The sequence below is a fragment of the Lagopus muta genome, chromosome 10 (genome assembly GCF_023343835.1).
Source record: "Lagopus muta isolate bLagMut1 chromosome 10, bLagMut1 primary, whole genome shotgun sequence".
Lineage (NCBI taxonomy): Eukaryota > Metazoa > Chordata > Aves > Galliformes > Phasianidae > Lagopus > Lagopus muta.
The window spans coordinates 2,507,010-2,532,005 of NC_064442.1; the positions used below are offsets into that span (position 1 = coordinate 2,507,010).

A 24,996-nucleotide genomic window follows, 5' to 3' on the forward strand; every position below is an offset into this window, starting at 1 on the left:
CAAACTCATGGAGCTGATCCCATGCCTGGAAGCTTGATTGCATATGTAGGACTCAGGGTGTAAATCAAAGAGTGTGATTCCTTTGTTGTTGTTGGCAAAATGGAGCATTTTATAAATTCTGCTTTGGTCTCAGCTCCCGTTTGCTGATATTCTTGGGTGACCTTGGATAATTCGTTTCATTTTTCAGTGTTTTGAAATACTGAAATCTGTATATAATACGATGATAATATCGTATTATTCTAAGCGTGAACATCTACTATTGTGATTTAGAACAATAAATTTACATGGGTTTTAAAGGCACTCTGAGATACTGAGGGGAAGGTATTGTTTTTCAGATCTCTTGGGGTTAGCCAACCGGTCATATGAATTTATTGTGCATTCTGGTTCTCATCAAAAAAATCTACATTTTATGGCTTGCAGTGAAATGCATTCAATGAGAAAGTCAGCTCTTAAGTCACACCGACACGGTGATTTTTCCTGCATTTTGCCCATTTAAACACAACCTCAGAGCTTTTTTCCTGCAGGGATGATGAACACACGAGCTGCTCTGATCCATGCTGGCCATGTGGACCACTGTGAAATGCCCCTGCTCCGACAGGGTAGCCCTAAAAAAATGCAGGAAGAGAGGAAATCTTGGAGAAGAACTCTTGTAGATAGGTTTTTTCTTTGGTGGGGAACAGGCCCTGCACTGCATTCCTGCCTGTGGCAGACCTCTGCTCCCACTCCTCAGTGCCCTTTTGGGGTGGTCAGCCCATGTATTCTTCCCTGCAGGTGTTTTTCACAGAGCATTTTTGTCAGCAGCAGCTGTCAGATTGCTTTGGTTGCTCAAATGTTGCTTGACCTCAGCATTTCTGGAGTGCAACCCAGCTCTTGTTGGAAATGTGGAGCGTGAAGACTAATGAGGAGGCTGTCAGTGTTCTTGTTCGCTGATGGAGAACTGAGAGTACCTCCTTTAGTTCCTCTCTTTCTTCCTTCCAAAGAAATGGGGGTGAAGGTTGATGGGAGCTTCAGCCCAGAAATAAGGCACTTTCTGGGGTTCACAGGAGGTTCAGCTGTGACACAGGGTGATGGTTTTGTCCCTAGTCGTCTTTTGCCTGGTGAAATGTGATTTCTGTCTCTTATCCTTTGCCTCTGCTGGTCCCAGTGCCCTTGCACCAGAGCTTTTAATGTAGATCCACGAGTTGGACACAATAGAACTTAAGGGTCCCTTCCATGTCAGGAGATTCCATGAATCTCTGATCTTGGGTGATGGTTTTTGTTCTTGGCTGCTGCACGTTGGTGCTGCTGTAGTGCAGCTGAGTACTTGTGATCTCACCATGAGCAGTGATTGTACTGTGACTGTCACAGGGCGATGTGATGCAGCCCATCGTGCACCCTGGTACACCAAAGTGAACCAGCACTGGTGTGCTGCAGAAGACAAGGAATGATTGCCCTATGGCCTGCAGCCAGCAGAGCAGTTCCCTTCTCTCTACCATACATGTGCAGGGATCAACAGAACTGCTTGTCAGATGGCTGAGTTTTCCCCAGAAATATCAGTGCCCTCTTAAAACACATTCAGACAACGCAGCTGCCTCACAAGTATTGCAATCCTGTTGTTTCATGTGTTTCCTAAATATATTGAAGATGGCACCAGCCACGTCCTTTGTCCTTAGAGGATGAACAGATCCCTCTATGTTCCCATCAAACAAGAGAGAATCAAATGCTGCGAGGCCGTGCGGATGCCTTCTAATGATGTGTCTGTCCTTGCAGGCTCCCACTCCACCGTTTACAAGGACCCCATGATTCTTGTTGGACCGGAGAACCTCACGCTGACAGTGCATCAGACTGCAGTGCTGGAGTGCATCGCCACAGGCAACCCCCGGCCCATCGTCTCCTGGAGCCGCCTAGGTGAGCCCTGGGGTGATGGGGTGTCTCATGTCTCTTCATTGCCATCGTAGGGGAAACAGGGAGTGCCACTGGCTGTCTCAGCAACAAGTGATTCACTCTTTTCATTCCTGCAGTGATTAATTGTATGCTTGAAGTGCTTTTTATTTTCTTGTCTACGCTTTGCTTTTTCCCTCTGCCGAGATCCTGTTTTCAGCTGTTAAGGAGTGGGCTGGTTCAATCTGTAGATGTATCATGAAAGGTGATAATTTTCTTTCCCCGACTGACAGCATCTCCTTCAGCTGCATCAAAAACATCACCACTGTTGGCCCCAGAGAAACAGAATCATACAACACAAACATGTCTTCCATGTAAAACAGACTTAAAAGAAACTTGCTGCCTGTTCAGAGAGTTCTATAAAAGCAGAGGGAGCTTAAAGTAGCCATGTCTGAAGCTCTGAAAAAACAGATGCTCACTGCCGAGGTCAGTGATATTCTTTAATCGGCATGGAAACCAGGGCCAGTGTCTGATGGCATCATACAAGCGGAATGTAACGTTATTCCCAGTCTGAAAGCAAGGGTTATTTTAGTCTCTAACTGGAATACTCAGAAAATACTTTGTGCAGAGCAACATTTCTGTTGCCCAACAGATGTCTGTGCTGAGCGAAGAGCTGATGGCTTTTGATTTGTCTTCTGGAGCTTGTAACTCTGTGTGAGCATGCTGTGGGGTTGGGTTTAGTCAGCATTCCCCAAGGCCTTGTGATCTGCGAGGTCGTGTGGTTCTTAGAAGCTAATTTCTCCGAGTCACCCCAAGTGGCTCTGAAGCACAAACAGGGATAATCTTGTCCTGTGCTGCTGGGCTGGATGTGGGGCTTCAGGTCCGTGCTGCTAGGGTCAAGTGAGGCTTGTGGGAGGAGTGATGTCCCACCACAGAGCCATCTGTGAGGGCACAAGGACACGTACCAGCAGTAATAGTGCATTTCTCCATGCTTGCCTTCCCGCTCGCTTCCTCTGGTGGATTATAAAATCTGCCACTGACTGCTTTTCCCCCAGAGCCATAACCATCAGATGGATGCTGGTTTAAAAATTCCCCAGATAAGCTCTAGCACTGTTCTGGTTCTCCTGGACACAAAGCAGCTCTATGTTAGTGCTCAACTATAATAAACTATGTTATAATTGCCTTAATTATAAGTGCTTATTACCTTCTTCAAAACACTTGTCTCTATAGAGCAGTGCAATAACGAAGATGTAATGGCTTCATGCTAGATTTGTCTGGATGGTGTGAGCTCAGCGCTGTCTTCCACCAAAAATAAACACCCCTTGTGGCAAAGCAGTGGATTTAGAGCTGCTGAACAGGAAGCAGATCTCGTTACTTTCCCTACCCTTCAGTGTGAACGTTCCACGTCCAAAGGATGACGATATCTTCATGACATTTCAACAATCTCAACAGCGATGTGGCTTACAGGCCCTCTGATAAGTCTGTAGGCCTGCTGTCTCATTGCAGTGATTTCAGATGCATTTTCCTGCCTTCATCCCCTCCCAGAAGTGATAAAATCCATGGTCATGAGGTCTCAAAGATGTGCACCTGCTTTGGCTGTAGACCTGGCTTAATTTAAACAAAGTTAATGATATATGGCAAGCCCTCCTGCTTGGTGGAGGGAAAGAGTCACAGCATTGCTGTTCTGCCAGGACTTTGCCCAGGGAGTCTTGCCATTTTGGAGAGTCTGTTTCAATCCATTTGCTCACAGTTTTGATGTTGTGGCTTTTCTTCTATCAGAAAGAAGCAGAAGAACAATTCTGCTTTTACAGCTATCTGTTGCAAGGGGAAGCAAGCCATAAAAACATTTGCACGTTCTGCTTTGCGTTTGCTAAAACCTGGCCGGTTTTCAGTGGGAAAGGCAGCTATAATTCTGGGCCAGTTTTTGACTGTCACACGATCAATTTTGAATTTAATTTCCTTGGGAATATGTTGTAGCTGCTGACCACAAACAGAATTCCTGTGTGTCGCAGTGCGTGTAATGTCAACATTCATTAGGGAGCAGGCTCTGAGAGAAATGTAAAATCATTAAGAGTTTGTTCAGGGAAGATAGGGCTTTTCCTTTCAGAGCTACGCACTTCAGGCTTGGACCTGTATGTGTGCACAAATGAATATCCTGGGCACTTCCAGCAAAGCCTTTTGAATGAATGACGATTTTAATGTATCCTTACCCTTTAACTGACAGGCCACTGAGCTGGCCTCCATAAAAGGTACCAAGGCAGAATAATACACTATTTAGAGAGATACAGAAAAGTGAGGCGAAAAAGAAAAGACAGTGATTATCTGATAGCGTTATACAGGAGTTGTCAGAAGGGGTCACACAATGGGAAGGAAATTACTGAAGAGGGAGCCATTCAAGAAGTAAACTATACAACAATTGTAGGAGCCAATTAATTGGTAACTTATTGGACACAGAAGCTTGCAATAGATGGCTGACTGGTTGACAGGAGCACCGTTCCTGTAAGTGTTTAGAAATAATAGAGTAAATTTCACCACTTCACATACTGAATAGTCAACTGTTGCAATGTGCTCTAAATATGCTAATCCACTGCGCCCAGTGTCCGCTGGAGCAGGAGACCCATGTGCCTAAGAAGTAGAAGGCTACTATGGCACAATACAAAGAATTCACAAAAGACCTAAATGATCAACATTGGAAAGTTGTTACTGTCTTTCTACTTGCTACTTAAAAAAGAAAGGCGTTGGTGTTGTTGCATATTCATATCTCCTGGCGTGTTTTAACAGGCCCCTGTAATTGGTACCAGTGTGCCAATCACTTCTTAGCAGGCAGAGAAAGGACTCCTGAAGGCATCGTGTACACCTTGGAAAAACAAATAACACAGCTCCCAAACCCCAGGCATCTTGCATCCAGCCTTTGCTCCAACAGGAAACCTGGGAGCCTCTAATGCTCCACAGCAGGCATTCTTTGGGAGCATCTCCCACTAGGAGAACACTCCAGTTTATTCCAGGCTGCTCTTCACGTCCTTCATCTGTCTTCAATTACGGACCGACAGAGATAACCTGGTGGTCATTTCCCCCTAGTCTGGCTTGTTTTCAGCTCTCAGATGTTGTGCTTTTGAGTTCATAAGTGGAAGGTCACAGTAAATGATCAACAGTTTGAAGCCTGGAGAAATGACTTGTTGATGGGAAGCAGTGCCAAGAAGGTGGGTTTTCAGGGTCTTAATCTCCTGATCCAAGCCTCCAAGCAAGAAAAACAAGGTTAAAAGAGATGTCGGTCTTTGCAAAGTGGATGTGAGACATCAGTCCCAATGCGCAGCACTTCTGCAGTGTGTTGAGCTTCCTGGGTACAAAGGATTTCTTATTTAAATGCTTTGTATTATCTGTACGCGTTGTCGGTGTTACCAAGTTAGACCTCATATTAGCTGAAAACCTTCTAACTGATCTCAGCGTGGCTCAGTTTGAGCTGGTTTGGGTTCCAGAGCCCTTTCCATACATTTCTCCAAACCCATCACAGCTGTGTGGTGCTGCGTGGCCCTCCCTTGTGTCCCAGCCCTCCCATTGGGGTTCAAGAGTGCTGGATCTGCCTCTTTATCCTTAAAGCAAATAGAGCAAGAAGGATAAGAAGTTGGGAACGTACAGATGTTATGCTAGAAGCTTGCAGGACTTTTTAGAAAACAGCAAATGAGAAAAACATATGGGCTGATTTGGCACAGGGACCCTGTGTGGCTGCTAGACGTGGCTGTGCTATTTGAATCAAACAGCAGCTCCCTTGGGGCTTCTGGGCTCGGAGGGCTTTGTTCCTCAGGGAGATGAAAGATGCTGGGTTGACAGGAGAGTTTCTTCAGAGCATCACACCTCTAATTAATACTTGGAGCCAGAGAAACGACTGAGGGAAGTATCGATGCAGGTATTCAGGCTGTGTGGAGTATCTGCTGCAGGCTGGGACCGTTGTGCTTAAATTATGCAGCACATGATAAATAATACAGTAAATCTACTGACATTCAAGTCACATTTCTGTGGTGTTTCTCAAGGCAATGATGGGATGAAGCATCCAAGTACGGCTGCTTTGCATTTTTGCTGATCCCGTCCCTCCCTCGAGAGGGAGATTTGATTTTTACACCCATTGTAAATACAGGCATCCAAAAGGTCTAATTTAAAAGATGAAATCAAGTTCAATTTGAATTTAATTCAGACCTCTTTACACTTCAGTTCAAATGATGTTTGAAGGAAATGGTTCCTTCTTATTGCTCATTAAACGCGGGACAGGTCATGTTTTATTGTCCCTTTTATGACTGAGCCATTTACTGCTGCAGCGGCTTGGCCAGCTATGTGATCATTTAATCATTTAATGACATTGTTTTTCTCTGTCTAGAAGACCCAAGCATTTTTCTTTGCAATGCAAATAATGAAGTGATCTAGCATTGCCTGCCTAATGAAGCAAGGAAACCTTGAAGCTTAGAAATTTCCTGAAAAACAATACAACGAGGATGACAGGAGAAATGTTTATGAAGTGCTCGGTAGCTTTTGGACTGTGTTTTGCCAGTAGCCTGATGCTGCCAGTCTGAAATGGGATCCCTCCAATGCTGCTGTCAGAGGCATGAGCTCCCCATCCCATCCTTGCCCTGCGAAGTGGATCCGTATGTCTTGGTAGTTAATTTGCCCTTCCTTCCAGGTGCTGCTTTGCCTTTCTGTTTTCCCAGTCTGTTCCAGAGCCTGTTGGTTATCCAGTGGATCCAATCCTCATAACATTCTTTATTACGCAAAGCATAAGATGAGATCTAAAGCGTGCTATTACAAGGTGACTTTCTTGAGGTTGTCTGGTGCTAATGGACCCCAGCAACAATTTCTGCCCACTTGAGGTGGGTAAGACTATGGCACAGACCAGCAGAGCTCCTGGGAGGAAATTTTTTGGGTTAATGTTTCCCTTTCCTAACCACAGCTCTGAAGTGTAAGGCACAGACTCTTCTGCTGGGAAGCACACACGTCTGGAGGGCTCACGGGGTTTTCAGATGCAGTAATCATCAAGGGTGGTTCTTGCTTCTCCTTTTCTGTAAGCTCCTTAAACTGGATTCCCAGTTCCCATCTGAGGAAAGTATGCTTTCTAACTGCTGCTCCAGTAAGGCGAATTCCCTGCCTTGCCCCTCTGCTCAGACACCCTGACACATGCTAGGAGTGATTTAAAGCTGCCTTTGTCAGACAGTGTCTTAAAACACAAACCAATGAAACAATAAAAAGCAATAGCCTGATACTAATGAAACACATTGTAATTAGAGCTGGCTGAGAGTTTTCCAGTGAAAGCAGGCTTTGTTGGAGAAAGAAGAATTCTCTGATTCTGAACTATTTAATATTAAGTGTTTCAGTTTTGAAAATGTTGCTGCTCTCCAGCCATCCTCCTTCAGACCCAGCACTCAGGATGAAGGCAGCCCTTTTAGCTCAGAGTTTGACTCCTGGCTATTCTGTGTACTCAGGAGTTCAGGAATCGAAAACCCAATGTTCATGCAGTCTCTGAAGGCAGTGCACCGATCCACTAAGAGTTAACAGACACAAAGCATCACTTCTAGCTCAGGAAATCCCCAAGTCATAAATTGCTGGTGGCAAGGGAAGTGCATCAGGGTGTTTGCTTGCTTTCCACAACATGTCTGTTGAATCCTTGGTCAGTCCAATGTAGGAACTTGGACAGTGACTTTCAGAAGTTGGTGTGATTTTATTTGGTTTTATTGCTCTAGTGAAAAGCATTCTGGGAACTTCATCTTAACCTGAACGTGATGTTGAAAGGTTCCACATTTCCTGTGATGGTGCCTTGGTTTTCCAAGCAGCACAAAGCGTGGCTTTGGGCAAACACTTAACTGAGAATGCTGTTTTTCTCCAAAGACAGTTCTGCTAAGAGCATCAGCTATAAGCCATTGACTTTACTTGGCAGATCCCAGTACAAGTGCGTGGTACCACTCCATAAGAACTTGGACTGGACCTCAAGAAAGTCTGTGCCTTGGAGAATTTCAGACAAAGGCCCAGTTTGCAACCTTTATATTTTTCCCTTTCTTACAGACGGCCGCCCAATTGGTGTGGAGGGAATCCAGGTGCTGGGGACAGGAAATCTGATGATCTCAGACCTCAGCGTGCAGCATTCTGGCATCTACGTGTGTGCTGCAAACAAACCTGGCACTCGGGTGCGAAGGACTGCTCAGGGCAGGCTCGTTGTACAAGGTGAGCACAGCAGGGGTGTCACAATTGCAGAGTGATGGTACCCATGCACTTTGCACAGCTTCTGTGTGTCTCTGGGCAGTGAGACGGGTTGGTTTGGGCTTCACTGACGGTGTCAGACAAAGCAGTTCTTTTTTAGCTGTGGTTCTTCAGGTGGGTGAAAGTTTCTGTATCCCACAAAGGTGAGTGGTAACTTGGTATCCTTGAACTGAGGTCTCAGCTGTAAGAGTTGCAGTGTCTCAGCCCTCATCGGAAGTATATGGCTGAGCAGACTTCTGCTGTTACCTGTACATCTCAGCAGAGAGCACAGGATGAATTAGTTAGCCAGATTTGTCTCTTTCCCTCTGCATGGTCTTAGTGATACAGGGATGTGGGCACTGTTCTCTTACTGGACAAATCTGCATCATTCGTGCAGTGATATCCAGGAGTAGATATGGCACAAATAAAACTAAAGCCATTTCCAGAAAGTCAGCAAGACTGTTTGCTTTAGCAGTCTACACTGCATCTGAGCATCTTGCTCCAGTGTGAGTAAAGCCCCATTTGGGTTCATGCTCAGAGAATGCATGCTGCTCCTCTTCCCTGCAGCAACTGTCCTGAAATGTCACTGTGAGAGGGTGATTCAGCCCAGAGTAGAGTTCAACCCTGAAGAAACCAAACAAATCCCCTGCATATGCTCTGTGTAACCAGTCTCCATGGTGAGGGGAGCCAGGCAAGTATTTCAGAAGGCAAACCCAGCTGGCAGTGTGCTCTGAATGGCAGTAATCCGCCCCTGATTACAGGCACTCACCTCCTCTTCAAGCTAGTCCACTTAAAGCATCGTGCGTGCTCTCATCAGTTCACTCATTAACTATTGACTGATGATATCCTGAATCTGAAATTATACACCTCCTGCCGGAGCGAGCTAATTGAACCTTTCATGCTGGTGATGGGGAAAGTGCCCTGCTCCAGCCCTGATGCTCACCTGACAGGTCCTGAGAGTGGCTGCCGTGATCCAGCAGCGCCTGCAGTCCCTGTGTGCTGGCATCCCTGTTCCCTTTTGCTTTGGGAGCAGCAGAAGGGAAGCTTGTACAGGGCTGAGTGATCCTCCTGGGTCTCAGGTGCCGGCGGGAGGTGAGAACTTGCCATTTCTTTTGCTGTTGCATTTCTAAGTGAACTGTGCAGTGAGCACTGCCAGCTGGCCTGGGAGTCTCTTTTCAAGCAACACAGCCCAGGCATTGAGAACAACCCAAGCATTGAGAAAACCTCACTGTACTGACACAGACAATTTTGAGCTGCTGCAAGATGGCTCTGCACATGCTGCATGTGCTGCCCAAGCACAAAGCTGATTTCTAGGTAGCAGACAGGCAGAGCCAGAAGAAATTACTTGAAAAATCTATGATGTTGTAAAAATGCAGAAATTAGATACACCTGGGGGTTCCAGTTAGCAATTGGAGGAGAGGGGAAAGGGTAACACAGTTTCTCATTGCCACAAAGCAGTCTCTTTGGGGAGCTGAACATCAGCCCCTGAGCAGCAGCAGTTTGTCTGGAGTAGGATTACTGTGGATTTTCACCTAGGAAACCAATATGAGAATTCGTCCCTAAAAAGGAGCCCAGCCTCACTATAGAAGGGAGTTGTTTCAGTGCTGGAGATGAGCAGAGAAGTGAGCAGTGGTGTGGAATATCCTTTGTGAAGCACTTATGGACATGAGCTGCGCTGTACAAGAGTCGAACCTGCGTTGCCATCCATAAAGTGCCCGATGTTGAGGCCGGCTGTGCTTCCCCAGGAGGTGGCTGGGCTCATCCTGGCTTTGCTCACCCTCCTTCTAGAAGCAACTTCTCCATCTGAATCTCATTTTGCCTGAATTTTTCCAGCTGAGAGGTACAAATGATTGCCGTTCAGGTTTGCCTGGGAAGCAAACACCGGTAATGACTGATGTGGGAGACTGATTTTATCTTTGTTGAGATGGCAGCGATGCAGATTACATCCATAAAGAGAATAAAAGCCAAGAACAGGCTATCAAAAGCCTGGTTGGAGAGGAAGTTAGTACAGGGCTAGGACAATGCCAGAATCCTCAAAGCGCCAGGCCAGGTACTTGCTGCCTTTATACAGGGCCATTGAAGTGCCTGCAGGCACAAATTAACTTGCCCTGTGCCTTTTGAAGGAGGCACAGTTTTATAGATGGGAAACACGGGCAGAAAGAGCGATGTTTCCTGTTGTAAGGAGAGGAGCTGGCAGGAGGCAGGGACTGAAACCCCATCCGCCCTCCTGCTGCCGCCTCTGCCTCTCTGCAGGATGCCAGGGTCCCCATCCCAGCAGCCACAGAGGTGTTTTGTCACAGGGCTCTGCTTTTCCTCCAGCTTTTCACGTTGCAGGCTCTCCTTCAGATCGTCTTATTATCTTCCTGGGAATTCCTCCTCCCTTCAGAGGATAAGGCCTCAATCCCCCCCTCCCTCCCTCCCTCCTTGCCCTCCCCTGGCCATTTAGGCTCCTTTGATCTCTTTTGTAAGGTTCTCACACAAGAAAGTTTCCATTTTCTCTCCAGATCCCAGTGCAGACATTTGAATATTGCTTTGTGCCGGGCTGCCAATGGAAGTCTCCCAGGGGAGCTGTGGAAGGGCCGAACGCAGCACGGCCAAGCATAGGGCATGCGTGTGTGCGGTGCAAGGGAAGAGCAAGCTTTGGTGGCAAGGGGAGAAAAACATATCAAAGCGCTTTCTCCCTACCTCCTGTGCAATCTTTTGTGCTTTATTATGTGTTTGGTGTCATAACAAACTGATGGGCTGTGAATGGCCAGATGGTCACCAGTGTTCTCCACTCCACGCTTCATTTCCTCCTGAAAGCTATGCAGAAAAATGAGAGCCCATCTCATAAATGGGTACCCATCTTAAGGACGTGGTTTTGAAGGCTCTGCCGACAATGCTTGCCTTGTTCGTGTTGTTTTCTGCTGGCAGAACAGAGCATTGCTCCTCGGTCCAACAGATCTGGCTGCCGCTGCACTTCCTGGTGTTTCCTCCATCTCCGTGCCTTGTTGGTGTTGCTGTAGGGCTGAGTTTGCCAGCAGATGTGCTGCAGTTGCTGTGGTTAAGGCTCAGCTCCATGGCACATGGTTTGCACCTTAGCCCTGGCTGAAATTCATGCTTCAGAACTGGCCCTGTGACCCGCTGCGTGGGTCAGCCTGCCCTCCTGCTCGGTTGCCTTCCCAAGGAAAGCAGCTGAGCAGGGATGTTGGATCTCATCCATTAGAATGATGTAGTGAGCTGTGGTGCTGGAGCCCCAGTGTGTCCACCCTGGGCCAGGTAGGTGACCAGGAGGTGACATGGCCATGGTTCTGTCTTTGGCCCCAGCAGTCCCACCAGCTCTGCAGCTTACGCAGTTTCTCACAGAAGCATCTGTGCATCCTCTTAGGCAGTGGAAAGAGGCAAAATGAGGGGTGGTTCTCTATCTTCTGTCATCTGATGCTGTGCTTGACTGACTTCCCTGCTGACCCATCTTCTCCTTTATGCCCTTCTTGTGCACTGTGGACGCCTAATTTATGAGGTTTTGTTGCTTCTAGATTATTCTTCCTCCTCCTTACCCCAGCCTCCCTCCCTTAACCTATGACTGTAGCTAATTGAGAATTAATGACTGCTCAGTGTTTGGGTGCAAGGGGCACTGGCACCTCGAATTTCACTGCAATAAAGACTGCACCCCAAGCCAGTGCTGGGGCTGGGGCTGCATAGAGAGGCTCCCCATTATCTGAGGCCCAAGGGCTGAGAAGAGATGGATCCAGCCCAGCTCTCCCATTGCAGCCTGCTGTTACAGTGCATCTTTGTGCTATCACAGTTTGTGCACAGAAAAACCTATTGCAGCACTTTGTTAACGATTCTGAAGGTAGCATTAAGCATTATTGCTTTTTGATACCAATGTCATGCCCTTAAATATTCATTAAAAATTCATTAAAAATGATCCCCTCCCTCCCGTTAAGTCCTGAAGAATCAACATTCTGGTTTCCTCATCCCATAGAAGCAAGAGCTGGAGCCTGCCTGCTCCTCCTTGGATGGAATCCTCTGTTCTGAAGAGTGATCTTTGTTAAGGTCTACATTAAGACTTTCCTGGGAGGGCTGAGATGCTTCCCCTCACCACCTGCAGTGGCCTTTTGGCTGCAGGGTGGAAGGACGTGAGCTTTTGAGGCCGCTGTACCTCAATGTGCTGAGCACTAATGAGATGCTCTGTTAATTATGAATGAAAATAAGACAGGGCTGTGCTGCTGCTCCTTTCTTCCCAGTGAGGGGATTGAGTGCAGTCTCAGTAGGTTTGCAGATGACACCAAGCTGGGAGGAAGTGCTGATCTGCCTGGGGGTAGGAAGGCCCTACAGAGGGATGTGGGTAGGCTGGATCCATGGAGATGTGGCACTGAGGCACATAGGCCGTGGGGATGGGTTGGGGTTGGATTTGGTGGTCTTAGAGGTGATTTCCAACCCCTCGGTATGGGGTGAGCCATCAGAGGGGTCCATAATGAAGCTATCCAAAGATGGCCATGCCCTTCCTTAGCACTGCATCTTGCACCTGTGAGCATTGCAGGCGTGACTCCTGAGCCCAGATGAAAGCCAGGAGGTACACAGCCACTTGCAGAATAATTGCTCCTGCAAAACCTTCGCCAGCACAAAATGGGGGGCAGGAGGTTAAGGAAGCCTTGAAAATCAGGTCCCTAACGTGCTGTGCTCTCAGTGTGTGCCACAAAGGGAACCAGCGTGTGCAGGGAAGGGAGATTTCATCCCCATTTGTCTGTGCTCCCAGCTTTATTGAACCTGTCCTGAATTTTATTTTAATTTATAAGTCTAGGGGGAAAAATGTGGAAAGGAAAAAGAAGGACAATGCATCGATCGGCACCTGGCGAAGTTTAGCAGGAGGTTCTGAAAATATGTGTCCATTAGGTTGTTGAGCTCAGGTTCATTAGTAGACCCGAGTGCCTGACAATAAACTCTGCTGGGGGACGCCCCTGACTGCTAACATAAGTCAGGGCTGCCATGCTCCACTTCCCTTCGGTTATTAAAACTGAAATAAGGGGTTCCTTCAAGGTAGATGAGCTCTTCAGTGAGCTTCTGTGTCTTTCTGCTTGCAGGACTTCTAACCAGTGACTTTGCTTTGAGACAGAGGCACCTTTTGGTGTGCCTTGGCCTTGCTGCAGTGATAATGATGCTGTTCCTTGCATGCATGCAGGTGGGGAAAAGCTTAATCATGCTGTGCTGTCATAGCTAAACCCCTTGGTTTTTGTTCTGGGGTGTTTTTGGCCATGAACCACGAGGCTCTGCTCTTGCATAGCTGCTTCTGCCTGCAGCTTGCACCCAGCCAGCACATTTTGCTGGACCAGTCTGCTCCTTCCTCCCATCCCTGCATCTCACACCGGCACCATGCATGGAAAATCTTGCAGGTAGCACTGAGTGTTTCTCCCTGGATGATCTTGCTTTTGTCGGAAGAATTTAACGCCAGCCATCCGCTGTGCAGCACTGGTTGGTAAATTCATTATGGGCTCATGCCTCTCGTCTGTTTGTCTTCATTGCGGCTGCTGCTGGTTCCACCTGATTTTAGGTCTCAGCATCAGCATGGAGTGTATTTATCACTTTGCCCTTTGAAGCGTAACTGCTTGAATAAACTCACCGGTTTGGCAGCGCCTTTCAGCCCCGCTTTCTGTAGGCTGCTGTGCTGTTTTATTCTGATAAATGGTTTTAAATCTATTCAGAGCTGCTGGGAGGGGGAGAAATCACTTTCTGTTTACAAATCTGAAGGTAAAAATGTTTGGTTATGAGGTTACAGCAGTTACAGGCTATGCAATCTCCTCCAAGGCTCAGCAGTTCCAGAAGGGTCCCAGGCTGCGGATCTGAGCTAAAAAGGGCTTCCTGTCTATTGCCATCAGGATGATGTGCAGCAAATCCCATATTTGCTGGGGACAGAAGAACCTGCCAGATTGCCATGTGCATGTCTGTACATTCCTGTCCATTTGCAAGCAGTTTGCTAATGCCATTTTATATGTTATTTGCTGCCTATGCTGTGGCTTAGCCAAATATGTCCCTGGATCTGACAATAATAGGACTTTCTTTCCAAGTACCTGAGACGATGCAAACCAAGCTACAAGGTTGCTTTTCATGCCAGAATGAAGACTAATCATCCTGACTTCTCTCCTTCTTCCTCCCTGCAGCCCCTGCAGAGTTCGTGCAGCATCCCCAGTCCATCTCCAGGCCCGTGGGGACCACAGCCATCTTCACGTGTGTGGCCCAAGGGGAGCCCCCCCCACAGATCACTTGGCTGAGGAATGGGCAGATCCTGGAGACGAGTGACCACATCAAGCTGAAGAATAACAACAGGTAAGTGCCAGGGTGAAGGGCAGCGTCAGCCTGGAGTTGCCATGCACAAAGGATTGACATCACCTACCTGATGGCCCAGAAATAGCTGTCGCTGCAGGTCTGTTTCACATTATTTGCTACAAACATGGGATCAAACTGAATAAAGAGCACGTTAGCTCACACAGGCTTTGACCCGTGGGACCTGGCAACCGTCCTGATCCTCTTCTGGGTGTTTCTGGGAGGGCCAAATGTTGTCCCTGATGCTGGCTAGGACACCACGCTCACACCATGGTGGAGGAGCTCATACACTGATCTGTCTGGGTGTGCAAATGCATTTCCCCGTTTGAGATATTTGCATGGAAGCTGGCTGTCACTGAACTACAGCCTTTTATCTCACCAGGGAAGAGTGTTTTCTCTGAGTACCAAATAACTGCATTTCCATTCGAGGGGATGGGGATGTTTGCACTGCGCAAATGATACGGTGGGATGCACTTACTGTGAAAATTGCAAGTTGACAACATATTTCCTATGGAAATGGCATTGAACAGTGTGCTGAAAAATAACATTACCTGTGTTGTAAACCTAAATTATTGGTAGAGATTTGCACTCTGTAGTGTCATGTAGTTGCTCTCTGTATTGATAAATGTGACTCACAAGTCCACCTCGATGGAAAGTCAGGACCTTCAGTTCGGACTGGGTTGGTACCAACACGTGTTCCCTAGGAGAAAAGGGGGTTTTATTTCTGTAAGGTTCTCTGTAAGGCAGCTTTTTGTTTTCAGGGTCGAGGCATTTTTAAGGTTTGTTACATGAAGGATGTGAATTGCAGGAAGGACAAGGTGTGAAATGTAATAACATCTTCTTGATCAGTGGAGGGTTTTTCATACTGAGATTTCAGAAAGCTTCAGTGAACTTTGTGTGTGCACTTACAGATGCCACTCATTCCATCCTCACGGTGTAATAGCTCACTGCTTGGGTTTCTGAGGCATGTCTGCCCTTAGAATATGAACAGAAATGGGAGAAGGGAAATCAGTGCGTCCCCTTGTATCGGCCAGGAGGCAGAGTCACGAGAGACCAAAGACTTCAAAAGCCATGAATAAACTCGCACAGAGTCCAGATCTGGGTCTTTCCTTGTGCCTTGCCTGTGAAATCATCCCTCCTCCCTGTTAAAGGAAGGCAAAAGTAGGGTCTTTGATCATGACAACGACTTCCAGCCAGTCCCATTGCCCAGAGCTGCTCTCCACGTGCCTGTTAACTGCCACTCGGTGAACATGGCTGTAATCATTTTCTTATGGCAGTCATTTAATGCAATTTAGCTTCAGCCTTTTCCATTGCAAGCAAACCGATCAGATTACAGTGCATCTGTAACAGGCTGGGGGAGCTCAGCCAATTCCTGGGCTCAGCTGACATGTGCTGTCTTCTGCAGCTGTAGTAATGCAGTTGTGAAGCAGAACCCCGAGGCCATCGCAGTTGACAATACTGAACTTTTGGCTTCTTTTCTTCTACTTTTGGCCTACTCCAACCCTGAGTTCAGCAAAATGTCTGTGCCTGGCAGTTTCCAAAGCTTTCAGTCTGAAAAATGCTCTTGCTTGTCCAGTGTGTTGTTGGGTGCTCCATGAATCAAGGGAAAAGATGGATTAGTGTTTTATTCCTGACCTTTTTCAAGCTGTGCTTTGTTTCTTTCTCATGGGCATGACTGAGTTCACTTAGTTCCAGGCAGAATCTGCGACTGTGCCTTGGATTTATCAGTCTATTGAAGTTGGAAAATATTTGTCCATGTAAAGATGGATCACAAATCTACTAGTAATGAAGCTACTAAACTGCACCATGAACTATTTAATTAGATTTCATGGTTTCCTAGAAAATTCATTTGGATTAAAACTCTGCTTAATATAGCAATAAAGGTCTCAATGCCCCCATAGGGATTTTTAGGAAAAAAAAAAGAGTACATCATCCCAAATCATCATCCCAAATCATACCATGTGCTAATTGTTTTCAAAGTATGTTACTCAGAGCAACCTTGTTCTTGGAAAGGAACCCAACTAGAAGTGTGATCCAGACCTGCAGTGTCCGAGGTGGAGCTCTGCAAGCACAGCCCCTGCTTGAGATCCTGCTTGAGGCACGGATCTTCTGGCTGTGTCCAATAAATTCCTCTTCCCTCGTGGTCCTTCTGATGCGAATCGTCACTGCCTGGTGTGCTGATGGTTTCTTGACACATTAGCATTAAAGATCAGCCTTCTGCTGTGCCCTCTCTGGAGGTGGTTGTTATGTTTTGTAAATGCCAGCTGCGTGGGAACAAAATACCCAATCGATGATTAGCAAAAATCAAAAGCAGTTCTGGGATAGTGGATAATTGTTGATGAAAAATGCATGAAGGCTCAGGTGTGGGGAACTGTGGGGTTTGCCATTAAAATCTGTGAATAAGAAGCACTGGAGGGGCTGATGATGGGGGGTGTCCTGCCATGTGATCCCCGGGTTGGGGAGGGGGTTGAGAGGTGTCAGAGGGATGCTGTGCTCAGCCGTGCCCCTGGGTTCAGAGCTGACATGCTGCCCTTGTTTTTGATGGGGTGATTTGGATCGATGGCGATACCAGTGCTCTGGCCTAAGAGAAAGAGAAATCGGCACTTTCAGCTGCATTCCCACCTGGCAACACAGCCCTAACGCATGTGGGCTGCTGCAGCAGGAAGGGGTGGTAACTGGATGTATTAGTTGTGAGCTTGTGTAAAATCATGCTTTTTAGGTTATTACTTCAAAATCTACAAGGAAGCATGAAATACTACCTAAATTACTGCTCTGAGAGGTTTATTGCTTTTCTTCCTTTAACCCAATCAGGTTCAGGGGGATAATTTTCAGCCCAGAAGTGGGGGTTATGTTGCTGTAATAGCAAGGAACAAAGGCTAACATCTTCAGAGAAGGCAGGCTCTAAATATTGATTTTCCAAGAAGATTTTATTTACAAAATGGTAATTAAGGGACTTAATTTGTTCCACGGGAGGAAGGCTTCGTTAGAACTCAGGCTCAGGTGGTGTTTGCTCTCCTTGTGACCTTTGCTTATGAACTGTCTGCTGCTTAAATTCTTCATCACTGGTTTGTCCTTGTTTTAGTGCAGTGGGAATGACTCACTTCAAGGGCTGTGCATGTACTTCAAGGGATTATCAGAGAAAATACCCCTCTACCTAGATTTGAGGACAACTTTGCTTTTCTTGACTGGTTGTGTCGCAGATACGGAGAATGGGCTTCAAGGAGATACCTTCATGTGCTTTTGGGTACCAAACCCATGGCAACCACAGCCTGCTGCTGGCAAGGAGGCATTTGGCAACGGAATCCATGTTAGCTGGGTGCAGAGAGGTACAAAGGGATTTGTGCATCCCTTCAAGCTCCTGAATTTGGAGGGATTTGGGCACCTTGCAGGAGGACAGGCGAGCCTGTGGGTTGTGCACGCAGTGAGCTTAAAGACCTTTGGTGATTATGAGAAGATATTGAAAATCATATTTCAGTTCCCAGAAGCACGACAAATAAGCACGTGGAGGACCGGGATGCGAACCAGCTGCTTGTGATTTAAGAATAATTTATGGGTTTGACTTCATTTGGAAGAGACACGTGGGGAGGCTGTGCAGGCTCCTAATTGCTTTGTGGGGGGGTGGGTCTGTGCACGGTCGCACACAGCGTGATGCTCAGTGGGGCAGCCCCTTCCATGGGCACCAGTCCTGTGCCAGGGTCACACTGCAGCCCCAGGGCAGGTAGTGGTGATGGGTGTCAGTCTGTTCTCTTGTGGCTGCTGTTGTGTTGCTGCTGCTCTACTCAGGAAGTGCAATTCAGGGGCTTCAGTGTTTCTTGGGACAAAATACACCTGGGAGGGCTTATTATTGAGCAGCAGTAGCTCTCTCAGCTGTCTGTATTACTGCTTCCAACACAGGCATCCACCCTCCTTTCCAGGAGCTTCTTCTGAGATGTTCTGTGCTCTGTGTTTCTGTAGATGTAAAACCTTCTCTGCTCCCTGCCTCGGACAGGATTCTGTTAAATCTGTAGTTTCAAACAGAGCAAGTGGCAGCAGCTCATTCACTACATGTCCTCAGTGCTATGTAACATTGCAAACCCAGGTGTCCTGAAGCCAGCAAGGAAGGATGAGCATTTCAGGATGAAGTGGTCCTGCTGCTGTACCTTTTTACAGCATCCTCTTCTGAGAAAAGCCATCCTACAGCCACATCCCTGTCCTGCTGGAAGCTGTCCTCTCCCAGGGCTGCAAGAAAGAGCAGCATCTCTGTCTGACAGCTTTGCAGGGCTGAGCATTGGCTGTGATCCTTTTGTCCTGCAGGTGAGCGGGTGGGGAGGCTCCCACTGGCACCATGCATCCTATTTGGGAATGGCAGCATTCCTGCAGGAACTGCACTGGGGTGAGTCTGTAACCAAAGAGCTGGGTGGGATCCTGGCCTGTGTTTTCTAGACACCAGCCAGGCTGCACAGAAAGGGATTATCCTCCTGTCCTGCATAGCACGACCCAGGCAATTCGGTTCCACCTAAGAAGCCTGCAGGGCATTTAATTCCTAGGGGCATTAGAATGTGTGTGAAAGGCTGGGAATGATCTGTAGCGTCCGTCTGGGCCAACGAGTGTCACCCTTTATGTTTTGCACCTTATTCTCAGCCTACACTAAAGGCAGCCTCCAAACCCAGGCATTTCTGCATTAATTTCATCACACTCCCGCTTTGTGCGTGCGCGCGCATGCTGATCTCCTTCCAGCTGGGCCCCTCTCCTCCTTTGTGCCGCTGAATCGATGAAGAGCCTTCCTTCAATCCTCAGACTTTTGCAGAGGAGCCTTTGGAAAGCTGATCTCTGGTCAACGGCCCGGACCCCTGACCTCAGCAAGATCAGTCATCCTGATTGCCTGCAAGCCGCGAGACAGCTTGGGAATAGCAGCTCGGAGCCCTCCCACTCCCCTCCTCACTCTGGCTCAGCAGAGTGTGAACCCACAGCCTTTCTTTTCCCCACCTCCATCAACACCCAGCGGGGCTTTGTGCCCAGATGTGACGCAGCCCGCGCGGCTCTGGTGAGCAGCACAAAGTCCTCTGGCATCTCGCCGTGGTGGCGGCGCTGCTGGCCTGCCGCTCACAGGAAAGTTTTCCAGCAGCAGATGTCCCAGGAGTGACAGATTTTTCCTGGTGACGGGAAGGAAGAAAAGGACACCTCCTATTTCAGATGGTTGATGCACGGCGATGCTCTGCGCTGCCTCACACAGCAGCCACCTCTTTTCCTTTTGTTGGAGCTTCCTTAGAAAAAGAGAACAATTAAAAAAGCATCTTCTGCATCCAGGGGTGCTGTGTGAGGTAGGCAGAATGTGTCAGTAGTTCAGATGCAAAAGGATGCACAGCAAAGAGAGTAACCCTAACCCTAACCCACTGCCAACTCCTTATATTGCAGCTTGGCAGCCCCTTGTAGGGCTCTGTCCGTGAGTTGAAGGGAGAGAAACTGGTGTTCACAGAGCTGGTGTTTAGATGCTGGGCATCCCACTCACTTGATTTGTGCTCCTCCCCCAGGTTTATAGGCAGAGCTGCAAATCCGGCAGCTTTACTGACCCTGTTGCTTGTGCGTCCTTCCAGGTGACTCATTGTACAGCCAAACCCAGCTGTTTTGTTTTTCATTGCAAATCATGATTAAGATGGACTTTTCAAAGCCAGAGGCACGTTTGAAGCTATCTTCATGAGCACTTTGATGCAATTTGCCTTATTTCTATTCCTTCTGGCTTGGCACCCACTAGCACTCTGCAGAGGATGGCCGGGGCTCTGCCAATGCATCTCAAGCATCCTCCCCTTTTCCCTCCTCTCTCTGTCTTTTAAATGCAAAGCAGATAAGTAAGTACACTTGGAGGCAGCAGATAAATGGTCCTTGTTCCTGGCTGGCTTTGTGCTTAACACTGCTCTTGGTGTGTATGCCAGCCCTGGCTGCCTGCTCCCGGTGCCCAGACGCACTGCAGCCGTGCAGAAATAATCCCCACATTGACAGGGCAGGAGGAAACACCGCTGCTCCCTGCACACATCTGCTTTATGCAGAGCTGCAAGTGCAGCTCTTGCACTGCATAATCCTGCCTGCTGCCATCTGTCCTCGCCGGAGTCGGGCCGTTGAGTTGAGCCACACGCCAGGGCTCCCCTTCCATTTAATCAGATCTGCTGAGCCCGTGGCGATGAGAGGGGCTTAGGGCTTGTTCTGTAAAATCACCATATCAGCTGAAACCATCACATTTGATATTCCATTTACAATGTTTCCAAGGAAACAAAGGCACGGGGCATAAATAGATGGCTGTTAAACATTTGCTCACTCACCATGGTCTGGATAATTTGCAAGGCAGAAATACAAATGTTAGATCAACAGCGATAATAAATTTTAACACTGGAAGACCAATATTTTGCTGCAATTAGAAGCATTCATTCTGTCATCCAGGCAGGTTATTTATCATTGCCTCCTCCCATGTACTGTCTTTCATTTGCATAAAAGACAGCTTTGATTATGACTCCCTAAAAACCACAGAGTGCCCCTTGCATCAGCAGAGGTGCTCATGATTTACTTGTGTGCACTCAGCTCTGAGGTCCACCTGGAATTCACTTCAGGAGAAGAAACTGGTCTCATCTTCCCTAGAAGCAGCAGGTGTGGTTTTGGTTACATTTGGCTCATTTCTTGCAGAAAAAACAGTGAACAAAAGGCTTGTGTAAGCTTTGGCACAAGGCAAAGAGATGATGCTAAAACTGAGAGGCATTGAGGTCTCCCAAACGTTCTGCCAAAATTCAAATGAAGTGGACCGGGGGCTCGAGCAGGAACTTTACCTCTGGAATGAAACAGTTGAGGTACCCATGTGTACATGCAGTCTAGTTGTCTATGTGCCCACCAAGCCACCAGCAGCATCCCAGAGTGCGCTCACCAGGGGTGGTGCAGAGATGGGCAGCGCGCTCAGCACTGTCTTTTGGGGAAGAGGTGCTTCAGTGGCTTTTTCCCTCTATTAGGGTTGTTTTCCAGCAGGGTAGCCTATAGTTGTCTTTGAAGCATGGAAATGCACTGAGGGTTTTTGCAGATGCTTTAAACCTGCACTGTACTCATAGGCTTTGGCTTTGGGCTCATGGTGACTGTTTTTTTGAGAATACAGAGCTAGGAGCTGAGCACGTAACCCTGCTGAATAAGTCAGCTAATCCTCCTGTCACCCTAAGACTGCTCTAATGTGCTGTAATACAGTTAGAGCATCACCGAGGGGCATTCTGGCTGCACTCAGTCAGTCCTGGCTTAGCACCCATGTGCGGTGCCTGAACAGAATCGCTGCTGGTGGCTGTTTGCCGTGCTGTGTGGCTGGGTTACCTGTGGCCATCTGGAGATCCTTCTATTTACCTTCACCTCTTCAGCATGGATCTGGGTAGGAGTGTCCTTGGGAACTCACGTAATCCCCATTGCGCTGATGGGTTGATGGTTGGATCCGACGATCTAAGGTCTTTTCCTACCTTGATGATTCTATGCTTGGCCCTCTCGTGTCCCCGTGCAGCACTCTGTCCATCTATGGGATCAACCAGGCGGATGAAGCCATCTACCAATGCATCGCCGAGAACAGCGCCGGCTCCACGCAGGCCAGCGCCCGCCTGACGGTCCTGTGGGCAGAAGGGCTGCCTGGACCCCCGCAGAGCGTGAGGGCCGAGACGGTGTCTGCCACCACCATCCAGGTGTCCTGGGAGGAGCCCCTGCAGAACACCAAGGAGATCATCGGCTACGTGCTGCACATCCGGAAAGCTGCAGGTATGGTCTGCCCACTGCCCAGAGGTTCCTCAGCCTTCACAGAATGTAGCAGTGAGGTCCAATAGATGCACTGCAGGGCTGCCATCAACTCCATCTCCTCCGTCTTTCTGAAAGACAGGTCGGGCAATAAGGGGTGGTATGAGTAGCAAAAGGGTTGGGAGAGTGAAGCTGAATGATCAAATCGCATCAGAAGAGGGTATAGGGACCCAAAAGAGGGTATAGGGACCCAAAAGTCTCTTCACTAGGGACCAAACTTACTGCTTACAAAATCTCTTTAATCCCTTTACCTCTTGCAAAGTCTAATGTGTCTCTGTTCTGTCCTTCAACTTAGATCCCGTGGAGATGGAGTATCAGGAGGCTGTTAGCAAGAGCACCTTCCAGCAGCTAGTGACTGATTTAGAACCCTCGACCAGCTATAGCTTCTATATAAAGGCTTACACCTCCCGGGGTGCCAGCAAAGCCTCAGAAGTCACAGTGGTGAGCACACTGGGAGAAGGTAAGGATCGCTTTGCTCTTGGGCCGTCAGATGCTGAAACCTGCTGTGCACAGCAGCAGCACCACTCACCCTGATACCCATTCCCCAGCGCCTTGGCACGCAGCCTGTGTTGTTGTTGCTCCTGATTTCTGCTCTTCTCACACTGTGGGGTATTGTTTAAAGCTCACATTTATTGTTGTTACATGGGGATCAACCAATGGCCTTAAATGTTGTGTTTTACTCACTTATGCTGTAGCAGAGTGTGAGTGCAAATCAGTCCTCTCATTCATCTTGCAGCAGCTGTGGGCTTTTCCTAAACTGCTGGCTAAATGCACATTTCCTCTTGGAGAAGTTCCTCTGCAGCTCTGGTACTCACAGCTCTTACCTGATAGGTGCCACGCTTTTCTGAATTTAACCTTTTTATGCTCTGCCTTTGAGAAAGCACACTGACTTGGGTTGTCCTAGCCCACGAGTCCCTGCCCTGGAGTAGCCCTCTGTTTCAGTGGGAAGTTAGGCAGGTCTCCAGGTCTTTTCTCTGCCTTGGCCTCCCAGATGTGGCCTCTGGTTGGCTTCTCCAGTTAAAGTGGGAACTCTGATGCAGGGCACTTTGTGTATGGACACCAGCCAGAAACCACAGTCTGAGTGTGATCTGCAAACATCACCCATCTGGCTGCTGGCATTTGGAGGACGTTTTCCTACCATCTCATGTGCCTCTCCAGCACCTCTGAGTCCTTGTCTCACTGAGAATCATTTCCTAGGAGCCTGCCGTTGTTCTCCTGAACACTCAGTATTTACAAATTTGCAGCAGGGAGGGCATGAGGTACAATGTAAGATTAAATGAAAGAGTATGCTGACTTACAGGTGGGGAATCCGGCCCTCCTTCCATCTTGAGCTGTTGCTGCCATTTACTACAGCATTTAAGCAACACCACCACTAGACACTTGCCTCGCAAGTTTATTTTATTGGTGCTCCACAGGAAATCAGTCACCCTTTGAGTTTGTTTTTCCTTCCAATTTAGAGACAGAGGAACTGACCAAGCTGCAACTTGAAATTCCTTGACCCGATGCTCTGAGTTCAGCTACTGCAGCTAAAAGCCAGCCATGCTTCACAGAGTCTGGTGCTTCTGCTCAAGTTTGGGTCAAGCAAGATAGGGCGTTTTGTCATTATTACCTTCAATCACAGCAGGAATAGTTAAGTATCTGGTAATGGGATCATAAATTTCCAGGCTCTCTGAAATTGCAAAGCATCGTTGTCCTGCTCTGCTACCCTTCAAAAAGTCTTATTCTGTGTTAATGAACCTGCAGCAATTAGCTACGTGTTCAGGATGGACAGGCTGGCCTGGTTAAGATCACTCAACCTGGGGTTGCCTCCCAGGATGATAAAAGGAGATTTACAAGCCCACTTCTGTCTTGATTTGTAAGTAGACATGGTGCAGACAGTGCTGGCTCTCTCTGAATTTTTTTTGCTTTGCTTCACTCTTGCTCACAGAGTTGAGAGGGGCAGGGAGCCAGGATCCAGCAGCTCTGGCCACCAAAAGGTTTTGCTGCAGATATGCCCCTTCTCATGCACAGCCAAGCCATGTCACACTGTGCCTCCCCAGGTTACACCAAAGAGCAGTGAGTGTCCCTTTGTATCTGGGGAGCCGTACTGTTAAACGGCCTTGGAAGGGAGCAGAGTTGTCCTGCTTTGCTGGAAAGAAGCTGAGGGCTCCTTTTGGCTGCAGGATATAGCTCAGCTCCACAGAGCTTGTCAGAGCTGCAGGCAAAGGTGTGGGCAGCTGGAACTGCTCAGACCTACCTTGCATTGACCGTGTTCTGCTGGTGTGGTTCTCAGAGCAGGGCTGCTTTTCAGGGTAGTAATACGCTGAGACAGTGCACATGGCTGAAGATCCCAATGCTTCCTGTAAGCACAGTGCCCCTTCCTTTGTGGCCAGTGATAATTTTGGATGAGAGGAAGGCAGCAAGGTGCTGCAGAGAAACCAAACAAGACAACCTTGTCCTCCTTGCTAGAAAGGTCTGCTCGCCTCCTCGCTGTTCTTCCTCCCCCCAGCACTGGTGGCCCTTCTGCCTGGTGCCCATCCTGTGCTGGTGCTGGGATCTGGGTAGGCAGGGAGCACTCGCCATAGAAAACCCTTTGACTTCCTCAATTTGGCAACCCAGTGCTTTTCTGGGAGCTCTTGTGCCCAGCTCAGGGCTTCTTTATGCCACGGTATTTTAAATCTCAGACTCTGTGCGCTTCATTAAGCAGCATGCAGTCCTGTTCTTGTCTTTTAATGCTTTTTAGGGTTTTCTCCAGGACTTTTTGACATTTCTCTAGGATGAAGACTGTTCCTTTAGTCACCTTCGGCTAAAGACGCCTTCAAGAAGAAAGTTGAAATGACCTGGGGAAAATTCCAAACAGCA

At 48.0% G+C, this 24,996-nt stretch overlaps 1 protein-coding gene across 1 annotated transcript in view; it reads left to right on the forward strand.

Moving 5' to 3' along the window:
• IGDCC3 (immunoglobulin superfamily DCC subclass member 3) overlaps nt 1-24,996 on the forward strand; it is an 87,992-nt gene that overhangs the window by 53,425 nt on the left and 9,571 nt on the right. The window contains exons 5-9 of the mRNA XM_048955944.1: nt 1,750-1,887; nt 7,903-8,061; nt 14,214-14,379; nt 21,872-22,119; nt 22,451-22,615. Coding sequence (XP_048811901.1) covers nt 1,750-1,887; nt 7,903-8,061; nt 14,214-14,379; nt 21,872-22,119; nt 22,451-22,615 — 876 coding nt within the window. The remainder of the gene's footprint in view (nt 1-1,749; nt 1,888-7,902; nt 8,062-14,213; nt 14,380-21,871; nt 22,120-22,450; nt 22,616-24,996) is intronic.